General features: G+C 39.5%; 2 protein-coding genes across 2 annotated transcripts; both read left to right on the forward strand.

The window, feature by feature from the left end:
* The first annotated feature begins 1,954 nt into the window (after nucleotides 1-1,954).
* On the forward strand, nucleotides 1,955-6,172 carry LOC138593932 (receptor activity-modifying protein 1). The gene is made up of 5 exons (XM_069665017.1): nucleotides 1,955-2,031; nucleotides 2,305-2,397; nucleotides 2,828-2,938; nucleotides 3,256-3,409; nucleotides 5,689-6,172. Exons 1-5 carry the CDS (start codon nucleotides 1,995-1,997, stop codon nucleotides 5,933-5,935), a joined length of 642 nt encoding a protein of 213 aa, XP_069521118.1. The 5' UTR covers nucleotides 1,955-1,994; the 3' UTR covers nucleotides 5,936-6,172.
* Nucleotides 6,173-11,047: 4,875 nt separating this feature from the next.
* On the forward strand, nucleotides 11,048-15,513 carry LOC138593086 (CD209 antigen-like). Its single transcript, XM_069663924.1, has 5 exons — nucleotides 11,048-11,072; nucleotides 13,316-14,071; nucleotides 14,570-14,721; nucleotides 14,806-14,916; nucleotides 15,487-15,513. The coding sequence occupies exons 1-5, from the start codon at nucleotides 11,048-11,050 to the stop codon at nucleotides 15,511-15,513; spliced, it is 1,071 nt and encodes a 356-aa protein (XP_069520025.1).
* Nucleotides 15,514-15,749: the final 236 nt, after the last annotated feature.

Genomic DNA, 15,749 nt, shown 5'->3' on the forward strand with positions numbered 1-15,749 from the left:
CCTGTCTGTGACGACAGAAGCCATTACTAAAAGCTCAGACATCCTGCACACTGAAAACCACAAAGCACAGGAAGCTGTTGTTTTACATGTTGTAGTGTGTGAGAAGCACATGCATGCTCCTGTAAACTTACTTTGATTTCACATTTTTTGCCTTAAATATAAATCAGCATGAATGTTGGCACAAAATGTGGATAACGCTCAGGGCTATTCTGTGTCTGTGTCCTTACTGCTGCTGTTCGCAACTTTCTGAGAGACAACCGAGCTAATTGTTTAGAAGTTTTGGCTATCTTTCAGGCTGCACCAGCTTCCTGATTCCACCCTGTCTATGTCTGGGCGGCCACATTCCCTGTTTCTAAGTGAAGGAGGAAATCCCTTAAGAGTGTTTGCACCAAGTTTCTGAGAAAGAGCAGGAAACTGAGCCGTGCTGCCTCCCTCTGCCCACTTCACCGCCCACATCAGGACAGTCCCAGTCCAATTAGAAGACATATCGCTGCAGTATTGTGTATGATCTTGTGTTTATGTCAGAAGACACTCCGGAGTAAGTGAGGACATACCAACGCTTCCCCTATTCCTCTCCTTGCACTCTTTGTTTAAATCATTTAACTGAAAAACATGGAATCCTAGTTTGCCTCATGTTATTTTTATGAAACTGGTCCATTACTATGTATACGTGTGATGAACAAGGTGACCAAAGGCTGGGTTTATTTAGGGTTCATTTCAGTCCTAAAACAGCTGCTCAATGTAGTTTTTAATCATACAAACAGAAGGAAAGTATCCCTTTGTTGGGGACTATTTTCAGAAGCGGATTAATCCAGGTTTAGTGCTGTAGTGATTATTTTGGGCAGCAGGACGGCGGTAAAGAGATTGAGTGATATTTCAGTTAGTTATTTTAAAGTTATAGGTTGGCTTTGACCGCAATAATGAAATACATTAAGAACAAAATGAAGAATAGAAAATGAGTAATTATAAGACAAAATGTTGGCCAAATTAAAAGCTTTCATCAAGTCACTCAAAATGATGATATTCATGATTATCCAGACAATGAAATGTAGCCACTTTGAAGGATTTTTATTGTTTGTTATAACAATTCCCAATAAAATCTTACCTCCTCCCATCTGTAGCACAAAGTATTGAGTACTCCTTCTTTGAGGCAGACCAATACAGACTTTTAAGACTAATACTGGTATCAATTTTGGAGGGTTATAATCCACAGATTACCAATGTGGACGTTACGTATTATGCTCCCAAATGGCTATACAAAAGTTTGCAGAATGCAGCTTTCTAAAATAAATCTGATCAGTATCAGAGAATATTGTTTTACTTTAATCATCACCCAATTCTAGTACGTACCAGCGTCTGCTCTGCTACATGTCCTGCAGACAGTGTGAGACAAACTAGGTGATGACAACGTTTCTATTTTACTGCAAGCTTTGTTTTTTGCATTTTGTGTTTGGTAAAAAAAGATTTAATATAAGTGCATGTCAGAAAACATACACAAATATAACTATATCTGTCACCAACCTATATTACTCCTGTCAATGTAACTGCCATTAATACTTTTCTACTTAGCTTATCGAGGTAGTATTGTTATTCTATTAGGCACTGCTTCTTAACACCCGTATACACTTTACATCATACTGTAATCTTGGAGTGATCTGGCACTACAATTTCCTTTAGGATTAATAAAGTTTTATCTTATTTCATCTTATATTGGCAGACTGATATATTGCCCAGACTCAATCAATCTTAACAGCTGTGAGAAAAAGTGAAAAAGGAGCGTGAGTTCCAGTCTGTTTATCAGCACATTTCAGCATCAGAGGAACAGAAACACACTTACACATGCATACACACACACACACACACACACACACAAACAACAAAGAGGGTTGGGCTTGTTCCTTCACACACTCGGCTCTCAGACCTTCAGCTTCATAAGGACACCTCAGGTCGGCGGGCGGTCTCAGAGGCTGCTGATCCCCTCATCGCTCTGCACCATGATCCTGAACCTGTTGCTCCCTGCTCTCATCCTCTGTATGTGGCTCTCTTCACACACACACACACACACACACACACACACACACACGATTTACACACAGGTTTTCGGCTAATTATGTTTTTCTCTGAAAGAATTTCCTGTTTTCTGGGTTTGCTGCATGTTTTCCATAAGTGTCCATTGTTCTCCCTGTGTGTGCGACTGATGAAGGAAAAAGGGAATTTTAATCTCAGCAAACAAACGACCGCATTCAGAATGAGCGAGACTTGTTAATGAGATGTTAATTTGATTTACTGAAATTGTATCTACAGGTTTCGTGGAATCAAAAACAGCAAATGTGACAGAAGAAGAGCTGAGCAGAGTTCAGGGGAACCAAACTTTTATCGAAACCACCGCAGACTACAGTAAGATTTATTATTGTTTATGATTGCAGGTTAGTTTAGAAAATATCAGATGATTTTATCCGTGCAATACAGTTTCCCAGTTTAACTTAGATTTTCTTGAACACGATCCAAAATATTTAATCTATCATAATTTAAAACATAATTTAAATTACTAAATTGCTATTTCATTTCAGCTGTCTGTCAATTTACTAATCATTTTGTCAGATCGTGAGTATACTGTATCATAAATGAGGAAGAATAAAATGAAAATATTCATATCTGGGACGCTGAAATGACTGAATTTTGGCAGTTTTTGCCTGAAAAATGACGAAACTGTAAAAGAATAATTGTAAATTATTTCTCCTTAGACAAATAGTTACAGCTCTGTTTGTTCCATCACTCTGATGGAATGCAAGATTGCTAAATATAACAGATAAATATTTGCTTGCAGGTTCAGTGAAGCCAGGCAATGTTACGTCCAGTTTGTACAAAGACGGGCAGAGTCAGATTGAGGATGAACTGCTGAACAATCAGACATCTGCTTTTGTCAAAGAGGACGATGGTGAGTATTTGAGAGGAAACTGTCATCTTCATCAGTGTCCCAATATTTCATGTAGTTACTGACCTGCTTAAGGCCGAAACACTGTCACACTACAAGGTAAGTTATCAGCAGTCTACTTTCAGTTTTAGGTTTAAACCAAGCTAAAGAAATGTACTCTAAACGGCTACAAAATTAATTCAAAACTTTATGAAATTGAGGGGAAATTTCTAAGAACCAGTACACCAGTTCACAGCAAGACACTGATAACATTTGTCGCCTTATTTTTGTCTCTTTTCTAATTCAAGTATATCAGAAGTGTTTTTTTGCTGACTTTGCAGAGGATTTTCAGGACCAGGAGATTAAGTTTCCAGGCAGACGCTGCCCTCAGGACCAGCTGGTGAATTCCAGTCACGGATTGTGTGGAAAAATTTTTCACATGGAGATGATGTCGATCAGCACAAAAAACTGGTGTGACCTGGATTACATCATCAGGTAAGGCTGACTGAGTGTAATAAATTGTGTCCTTTGTTTTTTACTATGATTTGAAAATGAATTTGAATATGCAGTTTTAAGTGTACAAGAAACAGGCTACACAGGTTCGTTTTTTTTATCATTATAACAGGCTACAGAAATAATAAGAAATAAGTAACTACCTCTGACAAGTTGTGGTCATTTTCATTTCATTTTTTTTGCCTCAGTTCAAAGTGTTTCAAACTAAAACATGCACACAGGAAGATATTTCTACTTGATTGAATGCAAATCAGTTTATTTAACGATTAGTTGATTAATTAATAATCATCAAAAGGCCTAAGTGCCATTTTAACTGACAGTGTAAATAACAGGTAGTTGCGGTCATATAGTGTTCACATAGAAATGCACATGTCATGAATATGTGACTTAGGCCTGCATGTTACAGTCCTTTGCATTTAAGGAATACACACAGAAGAAAGCTTACTCTGAGACAGGTACACAACAGTGCCGAATACTATACTTCAAAACTAACAAGGATTTCACATTAAAAAGCACCACTGCATGTATCAAATACATGATTTACAAACTCTAACTACAGTAAATGCCCTACGTAGCCTCTAAAAATCGGCCTGCAACGCCTACTAGTGGTGGACGAATACTCATGTCTTTATTCAAGCACAAGAAACAAAACTTCAGTGCAGATACCCATTTACAAAAAGTCCAGCATTTACTTGAGTTGAAAAGTATTGGCATTAAAATATACTTAAAGTAGTTAAGGCAAAGGACGCCTTGTTATTTTTGCAAAACAGTCAACATGTGTCAATAAAGCTTGCTCCACAAGTAAACATGAAGGAAGATACCCTTACAAATAGCAGATAGTCTGATCATCAACACAAACAGGTGAGAAATCAAATAATACACCCAAAACTACAGAAACTCCACCCTTTCAAAGCTTCAGTCCTTTTACTGTCTAGCTAGACAGCAGCAGTATCACAACGGCGTCAGTGCATCCAATCACACAAGACACTGTACACAATGCAACTTGTATGAGATTAACAGTAACGCAGCGGAAATTAGCCAACCGTTGGCTAACGTTCAATTAATTAACGGTTAACCGCGAAAGGAAAATTTAAATAAGATCAGGAAACAAACACGGCCAGAAAGCAAATGAAGAGACATAGATTGATTTGACTCACGGTTTTTGGCGTAGAAGCCCCTATTCAAGGCACAGAGCTTAAAATCCAACGTTTTATTACGGATTTCCTCTTCTCTTTCCTCCATCTTCGCATGCTAGCCAACATTAGCTAGCTGTCATTAGCAACACTGTGAAACAAGCTAGCTAACTCTCCCGGTGGTTTAATCAAACTTAATGCTGCTTAATTTGTATTGTTTGCAGTTAGACTGTCTGACTTCACAATAAAGTTCACATATTCTTCTTCTGTTTATCGACAGAGTCCCATTGGCGTTAACACGACACAACAGACAGCTTTATACAATTTTTAAATTGACTTCAACTGACTTTCCTTCAGTTGACTGACATGATTGCCTCGACTCTAAGAGTGCAGTACCCTTTTTGACCCTATGTACAACCGATACAACACAGATGGGCGCTGTTTCACTCATTTTAAGGGCATTTTAAACATTCTTTAGTTTAGTATATATGAAACTTTTCAGACAAAGCTAGCAACTTTACTTAATGCACATTTAATTAAAAAAGACTAAAATAAACATTTGAAAGAAAACCATGGCTTCATATGCTTTTATAAATACAAGTGCTTCATGTCATGCTGCAAACAATCTTTTATTTGTTGTATCCAGTTTCTTCTTTGGATATTAAATCATTTTATTATAAAACATGATGTCAACTTGCAATGCAGACATGATGATTTCCTTTTTGTTAAAGAAGACCCTAAAAATGATTCATGTCAAGTCAAAAAATGGACAAAATATCCTCAGAAATCTTGAACACTGTAATTTTCTACAACACAAAGTACAGTACGACTGTTTTTTGGTCTACAATTAATGATTGTTTCCATAATCAATTTATGTCACAGAGAAAAGCTGCAAATGTTCACATTGTGGAAGCTTGAACAGGCGACATTTTGCAATTTTTGCTTGATTAATGACTTAAAATATTGTCAGCATAGTAGACATTGCGCCTATTTCCATTTCTGTGTATGTACCTGAAAAGCAAAGTAAACCCAGAGTCAAATTCCTTGTATGTTTACCTGACAAATAAAGCTGACAGTAAGAAATTTCCCAGCTACACATTAAGAAATAGTTTTCTGTCTATGTTACAGGCCGTACAACACCATGACGGTGTGTTTGGAGATGGTCTCTGATTATCTTGGCTGCTATTACCCAAACCCCAACATCCAGGACTTCTTCCTGAAAATCCACTCGCACTACTTCCACAACTGTTCCACGGAGGAGCATCTGCTGGTGGACGCCCCTCAGACGCTGGTGATCGCCCTCACTCTCATCCCCATCAGCTTCATCCCCCTCCTGGTTTATCTGGTGGTGTGGAAAAGTAAAGTCCAGGAGTGAGACCTGCATTATGCTGCAATGAACTACAACTCACAGTACATGTTTAATATGATATTATGCTACAGAAAATGCTGTTAAGACTCTATAAGCCAGTCTGGTTGCATATTAAAAGGTGAGTAAGCTATGAGGACAGCAACAAACCAATCTAAATGAGGGTTGGCTGATTCAAACTTAGAAATGTTTATCACTTTTTATATGTTTTTTTAATGTGTTATATATTAAAGGAATAGTTTAACATTTTGGGAAATATGTGTATTTGCTTCCTGCCCAAGAGTTTGATGAGAAAATTGATAATAGCCTTAAGTCTGTACGGTAAGTATACAATCTAATTACAGCAATGGTTAGCTTAGCTTAGCACAAAGACTGGAAACAGGGGAAACTGCTAGCCTGACTCTATCAGAAAGTAACTTTTTCAAAAAGAAAGTTTCATACACAGAAGCAGCTCAGGTAGCTTTATAAAATACATTTCAGAAGACATAAAAGGAATAAAGAAGCGTAAAGAAGTTTAAAAAGACGAATATAAAAGTGTACTTCTACACTCAAGAGGGCAGTTTAAATTAAAAGGCAGTTTAGGGAGGATATTGTTTAGTGAGCAGGTTGTTATAGTGGAATGAACCCCCGACTGGGTGAGCAAGACCCCCGACTCGATTGAGGTTTTCTGTCTCGTCACTTTTCAGAGTCTGCTGACATTTTCTTTTCCCTTCACCGTCTTTAACACTATTTTTTACGTTGTTTAACCTTCATTGCTTTGTCTCTGCTGTTTATGTCTCCTCTTTTTTCCCTCTGTAAACAGACCAACGTCAAATTCACCGGACTTCTTTCTGCAGATTGAAATGATTACACTTAGTCCTCCAGATTGTGAATAGAGCCACATCCATAGCAACGGTCTGTTCTTCATAGCAACTGTCTGTTATCGAGAAATAGCAGACCTCGGAATGTCGTAACTAACCAATCAGAATCAAGTATAAGAACATATAATTCAGAGGCCTGTTTTTAAAAGACGGTACAGTTGGTGCAAATATGAGATCTTCAGGCCGCAAACCAGCTTACCAGACTTATTCTATATGACCTCGGACTACCTCACACATTAATTCATCTGATTTTTAAACAAAGCTATCTCTGTCTACAAGGGCATAAACTCAGTTTCAGAAATAATCTGCCTCCATGCCCTGAAATCTCATGAAAAATGCAACAGTTCCAGACAACCATAGCAGTCATGGCTGTGATAAGTCAATCATTGTGCTTTTGAGATAAATTGAGATACAAAGGTAAGAATTAAAGCAGGGGTCTCAAACAGGTAGCTCGCAGCCTGGATTTTAGTAGCTCGCCAAGAGGTTCACAGACTCTATACAAAAAATCTGACGACAATAAATGCACCTTGAAAGCCTCTTCCCACTTCAGTCAAATACACGGATGTCCCATCCCCTCCAAAACAAAATAATAGGATAGGCCGATCAGCTGTCAATACAAAACAGTGATGCTCCTGGTAAGTTTGTCAACATCTGAACCAATCACAGCAATGTTGCAGCAACCTCCTTTGACAAGTCGGGTCAGTTATGTTGTACGCCAGCTGAGCTAAAGTGAGGAGTTTGGTGCTGTAAGCCTGTTTAGCCAGAGTTATGATGGACAGTGAGCACGCCAAGAAAAGCAGAAAACTATTTCCACGGGGAGTGGGAAAGTTTTTATTCACGAATGTGCAGGACAAGTGTGTGAGCCTCATCTGTGGCACCAACGTTTCAGTCGACAAAAGAATCAACATGAGGCTTCACCAGCAGTTACAGTGATGTAATGGAAGTAGCACTTTCATTTTTTCAAAGTAGCTCTCAGGTGAACAAAGGTTGCAGACCCCTGGATAAAAGCATGCAGACGAGCACGAATCCAGGGGCAGCAATAATGAGTCAAAAGCTTTGAATCTCTAAAAAAAGGATATCATTTTGTGCCCTTTTTATTCATGTTTTATTGTTTTATACAGAATATGTTTTAGGAAACTAACCAAATAAATGCAAGGCTGCAGCTGCCCACAGAAGAGCACACAGAAACAACAAAACAAAAACACTATTGAATCTGTTTTCCTGTGAAATATGTAAGAAAAGGTGGCGGCTTTGCTTCCTGGTATTACTGTGTGTATCTGTATGTGCTTTCTGAGGACAGACTTGAGTTTCAGTGACATTCATTCAAAGGGCTGTTGGAGGGTAAAGCTTCAACCTCATAGAACTTACAGGCTAATCCACAGTGAAAGGCCCTGTGATGTTGGTGTTGGTTCCTGATGGGCCGTAAAGGACACTGAAGATAAGAAGGAGATGAATCATTAGCACAGAGTCTCACTAACACCATCCGTGCCTGTCCTCTGTATGCACACACACACACACACACACACACACACACACACACACACACACTTAGAGGTAGAGGTGTGTAAACCAGGTCAACTCAAAGTGAAATCGTTACATCCTTTATCACACCTACTCTACCCAATGCAAGACCCTCTTTCATCCCTGCAGCTCACCAGAGGAAAGTCCCATTAAGAAAATACCTGCTTTAAGGCCATGTATTTGTATGTTTATATAACTGGTCGTACATACAGACATACAGTTTGTTAATGGGTCTGTTTTGGGGCTCATTTGCAAGAAAATCAGGCCCAAAAAGCCATGAACTAATGTGTAAGCGCACTGTACTAGTTGAGATTTGTTAAAAGAGATGGGAGATAAGAGGCTGTTAGAACAATGATGGCCTGCGTTTCCTTTCTCGCACAGATCAGTAACGACATGTTTGCTGATTCTCCACACAGAGAAAGAGCATTGTCTCTCTTATCTCACAGCCTCTGTTGTTTCTAGATGCCCTGCAGATTAGCAGCAGGTTGCTGTTGCACACCATTACATGTAATAAACAGAAACAAACGTAGAAACCTTTTGTGTGCAACACATTTTTTAGATGTACTTTTTATATACTTTAGTACAATCACAGTGCTCCAGGCTGTTATTATTGTGGCCACTGAGACTCCTACGTTTAGGCCTAAAGTATATGGACATGTAAACATTCTTTTGTGCTTTTGAACATTTAATCCCAAAACCATGAGCATAAATCTGCTGCAGCCTGCAGCTATCTGGTTTCAGTCCTCCACACAAAACTGGGACCAACATCTGGCTTTGTTCATAGAGCGATAGTCTGCAGAATGATTTCTATTTATAAATAATATTTAAGACCTGAAAAGAGGAAATTATTGAAAAAGACAGAAAAGATGAGAAGAAACTAAGAAAAAAGCAATCAATCATCTTGCAGGAGTCTGTGGGCTCCTGAAGCGCAGGTTAGGACCCACTGGTCTAACATGTGGTACCATGAAGATAATTGGAACAATTGTTTTGAGAGGTTTTACAACTTATGTGTTTACCTACTAAAGTCTGATATTCCTGAGAAGCACACTCATTTCCTGTTGGGGAGGTCTGGTGCCCACATCTAAGTGTAAAGCCAGAGTCACCCAGAAATATGTGATTTACCTGTGCATGATGGGAAAACAAAACCAGGTGTAAACATAAATGTACTGTTGAAATAAACAACATTTAAAGGGCACTGAGGCCGTGAAGATGCCACAGAGAGGTGGTTGTTGGGACAGAATCTTTCTCTTTCTACGCCTTGGATGCTGCCGTTCCATCAACAAGTAGTTTTCATTTGCTTGAGTTTGAAGTGTGCAAAGATTGTGTTCTTTGGTTTTAGTGTTTACATCATGAGACCTTGTTCCTAGAAAGGCTGTGGCGCCCCCTGTTGGGGTGCACTCACCTATAATTAACCCGACTTTGATTACTTACGGAGTAAGTGCCCAAATACACACTGATGAGAGGTGTGCTGCCCAAAAACAGGACCTGCATAAATAAAGATTTAATACTGAAATACAAAACTGTTCAAATTGCAATATCAAAGAGCTAAAGGGGTCAGCCAGTTTTCCATTATCCTAATGAGTTTTTGAATCTTGTTGGTAAAGTTTGTTTTGTTTTAAAAATGGTATATTTTAATTTAATTATTTTTCGGAGCCTCTCCTTTCTCCTGACACCTTAGTCACGATTGGCTGACAGTATTTGGAGTGACCACGTAGGGTAGCGGCCGCACTGCACTGTCACTCCCAAGTTGTAGATAACATGGCTGCTCTAGGATGGGTTAGTCAGCCTTATATGTACGAACCAGAATCGCCAGGAGTAGTAAGTTATCTCGACAACGACTTGACTACAAGCTCGTGCAGGAAGGCAGCCTGAGGTGACTGAGGGGGAAAGACGATTGGTCAATTTCAGCGAAAGCAAGGTTCTATGTAGAAACGTAGAAACCTGCAGCTGTTCTGAAAGGCTCGTTTCAGAGGCGACCTTTTCAAACATGTAATGCAGTTTTCACTTTTTCACTGTGAACAACAAACACCCAAAAATGTGAAACCCATGAAAATATGAGAATATCCATTCAAAAGATACGGCCCCTTTAAGATAACCTTTGACCTGACAGATGAGTATATCTTTACTACAGAGCTCGAGCTCCTCAGAATTGTAAGTATGAGAGTACATTCACCTGATGATTCTGATATGGTCACTAGATTTAAGAAGAATATAAGATGCACATGAATTATAGTTTCAGTCTTCATATCAATTTGGACCTAACATTTGGTTACTCACTACTTTGAAACTGTTATATGGATTTTTTATTCGTAGTTTCTGTATTCACATGAACTGTCAGGTGACCCCGTAGGGCAGGTACTGGTTCATAAGAGCATGATTTAGTTTGTTGACTGCATATTTCCCAAACTAAAAATCTAATTTAGTGCAGTCCTGGTCTTTTAAAAAAATATTAAATAGGTTAATAAAACCATGAAAAACTGCCTGCAGAGGTTTGTCCACTCAATAAGTGTATGTGCCACTTTCAGCCAGACAAAAGGACACACTGCCCGCTCCTGGATCAGATTAGGTGAACTGAAGTTATTGCTATGTAATTATTTAAATTAATCCTCTTCTTTCCTGAATGAGTTGAAACTACATAAATCATCAATGTTAGAAATCACAAACACAGTGACAAACAGTGGTCCCTTCAGTGACCATTGTTAGGTGAGAGATAAGGTAACATCAAACACATTCGGCCATTATGAGAGTCTCTCCCCCCGTTAGAGGTAAAGCAGTGGGGGGTGAGGGGCTATAAATCAGGTGTGGGTTATTTCCACAGCGGCCTCTATGAGAGACAACATCAGGACAGACTGTTACAGACAACCGACTGGGAGAGTAACAGAGACTGAGGTAAGTCATGACGTGGATGCTTGCTTTCAATCTGATATCAGTTTGTGTTTTTATCGCTGGGGGAAGTATTTTTTAAGCACAGTATAGTTGCAATTTAACAATGTAAACATACTTAATTACAAGTGTAAGTACTGTGTGCAAAAGTATAGTAGAAAGATTGTGCCTTTCAGAGTGTTGTGATCAGTAGCAATACAACACGATGAAAGTACTCTAAAATGATGCAATGCTTTATGGGTTTCATCATAGAACAGGATAGTACAGAACAGGAATATAAGATGCTAAAAGTATCCAAATTAACTCATCAGGCACAACAAAGTGCTTTTGTCCTATGGTATCACATTATTATTAGAAGTAATGCATTCAGTTGGACTTAAGGCTCCTGTGAGGAACTTTCAGTTTGTGTTGATTTTGGCGCCCCCTGTGGACAAAGCAGTACTTCTTATATATTCCCTGACTTTGTCCTGTACATGTTTAAGTGGTTGTTCCCCCCCACCAGCAGTTTCAGGCATTAAAAATAACTACATAGAAATAATCTATCTTGTCGCTGATGGTCTGGTTTGCTTTGGTAGCTCATAAAGAGTCATCAGAATTAAATTTAGTCTGTTTCATAACCAGTGAAAAACTCACAGGAGCTTTATGCAATGCACTGTATTATAAAAGCCAGTCACATGCATGGAAATACATATACACAATTTATTTATGTGAAATATTATCTTTATCTTCAAAGTAACAAGTAAAGCAGTTATATAAATGTATTGCAGGAAAAAGGACACCAGTTCCCTCTGGTATAACATGAAAGTACTCGAGTAAAAGAACTGTACTTAATGCACTTAATCACACTCCATCGTTATAAGACTTTATACAATATATATTGTATTATTAATAATTAATATAAAGTTGTCTTTTGACTTCTGACAAACGAAACCTCCAAACCTGTCCCTGGCATTAACAACGTGCTCCCCTGTTCTCCTGCTTCTCTCACACTGCGCAGGTAAAATGGTCGCTCATCATTGGCTCCCCTGGATTAATAACCCGACCTCCGGCTCATACTCAGTGGCTTCAGCCAAGCAGGAACAGGACACGTGTAAGTAATATAATTTAAAGCAGCATCCTGAAGTGGTCATGACACCATTTTTGGTTCTTTGAATAAATGCTTTAAAAATGTTTATTTCTGTGTGGTATAATATCTGCTTCTAACAAAGCTCATTTACCCTTTTAAGGACGTTGTGGAAACAAAATGTAATGCTGAAATAAGAAGGAACTTTTGGCATGAGGATAAAGGAAAATCAAATTGTACATAAATATGAAATGCCCAGAAATGTTGGAGAGAAGTAAAGATTTGGCTGCACTGGCAGATTTTTGCTCTTCTCTTACTTGATAATGGGATGTTTTATTAATGTGTGTGTATAACAAAGGTCTGTGGAAACAGTAGAAACCAGTGCATCCACAACAAAACTCACTTCTTGCACAAACTTATTCTCCTACTAATCGAACTGTTGTGTTGTTTGTTTTAGCTTCATATTGCCTCGGCGCGAGACAACGGGGGATATGTCGTCACGTCTGTGTTATGGTCGCTCTCTCCGCACTCTGCTTGTTGCTGCTCGTGACCTGTGTAGCACTTTCTGTCTTTTGTAAGTACAAGTTATTGCTGGGAAGTTAAAAATAGTGACCACAGAATATTTTGGAGAAGTTCAAAGACGATTCATATGTTAAGAAGTCAGTAAATTGCTTTCTTCAGAAAACAGTTGAATTGCACTCAAATATCTCAGAATCAGAGCTCAGACATATTTTTCATGTGTCACTCATCCTATTCTGTACGTTTGACTGGCTGGGTCTCAATATTAGAGGTGCATTTCTGCCACCTACTGGACTGGAGTGGAACAGCAGCATCGCTTTAGGTCAAGGAATGAAAAGAACAAAAAAGACAAGCTCTTACCTTTCTTTGTAACAAAGAGTTGTTGAATGAATCCAAATCCTTTGCAAATGCAACATTAATCCACCACATCCTGAGACTCTGACCTTCTCATATCAGTCTCAGTTTTCAACTCCTGTAACTGCAATGTTTCTTTTTAAAGAGTTCGCTGTGTTCTCCGTTGTAAACGTTTCTTTGTCCTTTCAGATAACTCTGGGTCAGACAGCAAGCCTGAATGGAAAAGCCTCCTCTTTGACCACCAGAACATCAGTGACAGCCACAGCACTCTCACTAAAGCAAACACTGAGCTGAGAAGACAGAATGAAGATTTGAAGGAGCACAGCGCCCGGCTGCAGGAGCAGGCCGCACTCCTCAACAGGACTTCAGCCAAACTGACTTCCTCTAATCTCGCTTTGAGTTTGGACAAAAAAGATTTAACGGAGCAAATTGTGAATCTAACAACTACAAATTCAGAACTTTCACAAGAGCAGGAGCGCCTGGTCCATTTCATGTCTGAGCAGGAGGAAAAGGAGCTGAACATGTCTCAAACTATGAAATCTCTGGTCGACTCCAACACCCAGCGAGAGGAGGAGAAACAAAGGCTCTCCGAGATGAACGGCCTCCTGAGGGATGAGCTGTCACAGGTGAAGGAGAAGAATCAGCAACTTCTGGAAATCAATGACAAGTTTCAAAGAGAGGTCAAAAATCTGAGTGAGAAGGTAGGAGTTTTGTTGAGTGATAACTGTCAGGAGCATAACCGGCAGCTCCAGGAGAAAGTAACAGAGCTGCAAGAGCAAAACCAGAACCTGAGCAGAGTGTTGACGAAGGAGAGGCAGGAAGCAGCGGAGCGAGAGGAGAGCAGTAAAAACGAGATGGAGCGAACGGTGGTGGATGTGCAGTCGATGCAGGAGGCCTACTGCTCCCTGGACCTGTACTGCCCTGTGGTCAACCTCAAGACAAAAGGTACTTTTAACTTATGTCATTTATGTAGCTAGCATAAGTACATTAATACGTACATTAAATGTACATTCATATTTAAACCCAAACCATGACCTGTAGATTAAACCTAACCAAGCAGCTTTGGCATAAATATAACCAAACTGCAATTTATGATTGTTGCTCCTCCAAACATCTTAAAATGCAAAGCTTTAATTTTAAAATGTTACCCGATGTTGCTTTTTAATAACTAATTATCGTTACCTTGACTGCTTTATTTTTAGCCTGAGCCACACACGTGCCACACAGCACTAGAGTGATACTCAGATCATCATATTTGGAAGCTCAGGTCCACAGACCAAGCTGCTATATTTGACTCCAAACAGCCGAGATATAAAAATAATTAGAAACTTAAAGCAACTTTTGGGAAAAGTAAAGAATTGATTGTACAGAAGTCAAACAGTGGGTTAATTTACCGATGACTAACTTATGCTGAGAAATTGCTACGTTAATCTTCTTCCACAGAACGGATCTGCAAAAAGTGTCCAGACAGCTGGAGACTGTTTGAGACAAAGTGCTACTACTTCTCCTCCCGCATGCTCACCTGGAGCTCCAGCAGAGCCTGGTGCCAGACACAGGGCGGCGACCTGCTAGTCATTAACAGTGAACCCGAACAGGTGAAGGACAGACGGAAGCACGCATGAGTCAACTGTATGACAATTTTCAATAAATAATTAAATGAGTAATCGTTGTCTTTCTAGAGCTTTATCTTTGAGAGCGGCAGGGCTCAGCAGCAGAGCGCCGCCAGGCTTTGGATCGGTATGACTGACGCAGAGGAGGAGGGTGACTGGAGCTGGGTGGATGGCAGCTCTGTCTCTTCAGATGAACAGTAAGTACCACGTGTGAAAGATAAGCATTGAAACAGCTCAATTGGGCCTATCTGTTATTTGAAGTTGTGACCTCAAAGTGAGGAAGTGAGAATCAAAACCTGAGACACATAAACCAACATCCGTCCTTCGAAAGGCCGTATACATAATTCCCTTTGTTTGGGAGGCGTCCAATTTGATGTTGTCTTCTTTGTGTACCAATGCTTGTAAGGATGAACCCGCCACCTCAGAAAACACATCAATACGCAGTTCTGTAAGCTCTTGGCTGTCATGTTATAACTCATAAACGTGAAAACTGCCATCAAAACACCTGTGTGCAATAAACTCTGGAGGGAGGTCTGGCCATATTTCAAGTCAAACATACTGGATAACCCATTCGCTAAGGTCAGTCAACAGCTTACCTTAGGATTCAGCCACTACCTAGCTAATATTACCATTTGTTAGATAGTGGCTGACAACAGATACTTTGGTATTGTTACATGATACAGTAGGAAAGGCGTAAATCCCAAGCCTCAGTAATTTAAGTTCTGAATTTACTTCATAGTTAAAGTCGAGCTGAAACAGCATTTGGAGAGTATCTAGCTTCCGTATTGTGACGTATTTCCGAGTGAAACAGGACGTGCAGGCGGGACATATCATTAGAGGGATTTGATTTGATCGTTGAGAAGTGGGCGTAGACAGACGTTCTCCACAGCGCAGTAGCTAGCTAATTGACCGAGTGTTCTTGGTGCTCTGCGGCTAAATGTTGCAGATTGATTGACAGGTGGATGTCATGATATTATTGGTTGAAATTGGTTGGTAATAGCTTACGTAAGCAC

Source organism: Semicossyphus pulcher, unplaced genomic scaffold (genome assembly GCF_022749685.1).
Source record: "Semicossyphus pulcher isolate SPU_LCO1_2020_fin unplaced genomic scaffold, fSemPul1.0.p SCAF_16, whole genome shotgun sequence".
Taxonomy (NCBI): Eukaryota; Metazoa; Chordata; class Actinopteri; order Labriformes; family Labridae; genus Semicossyphus; species Semicossyphus pulcher.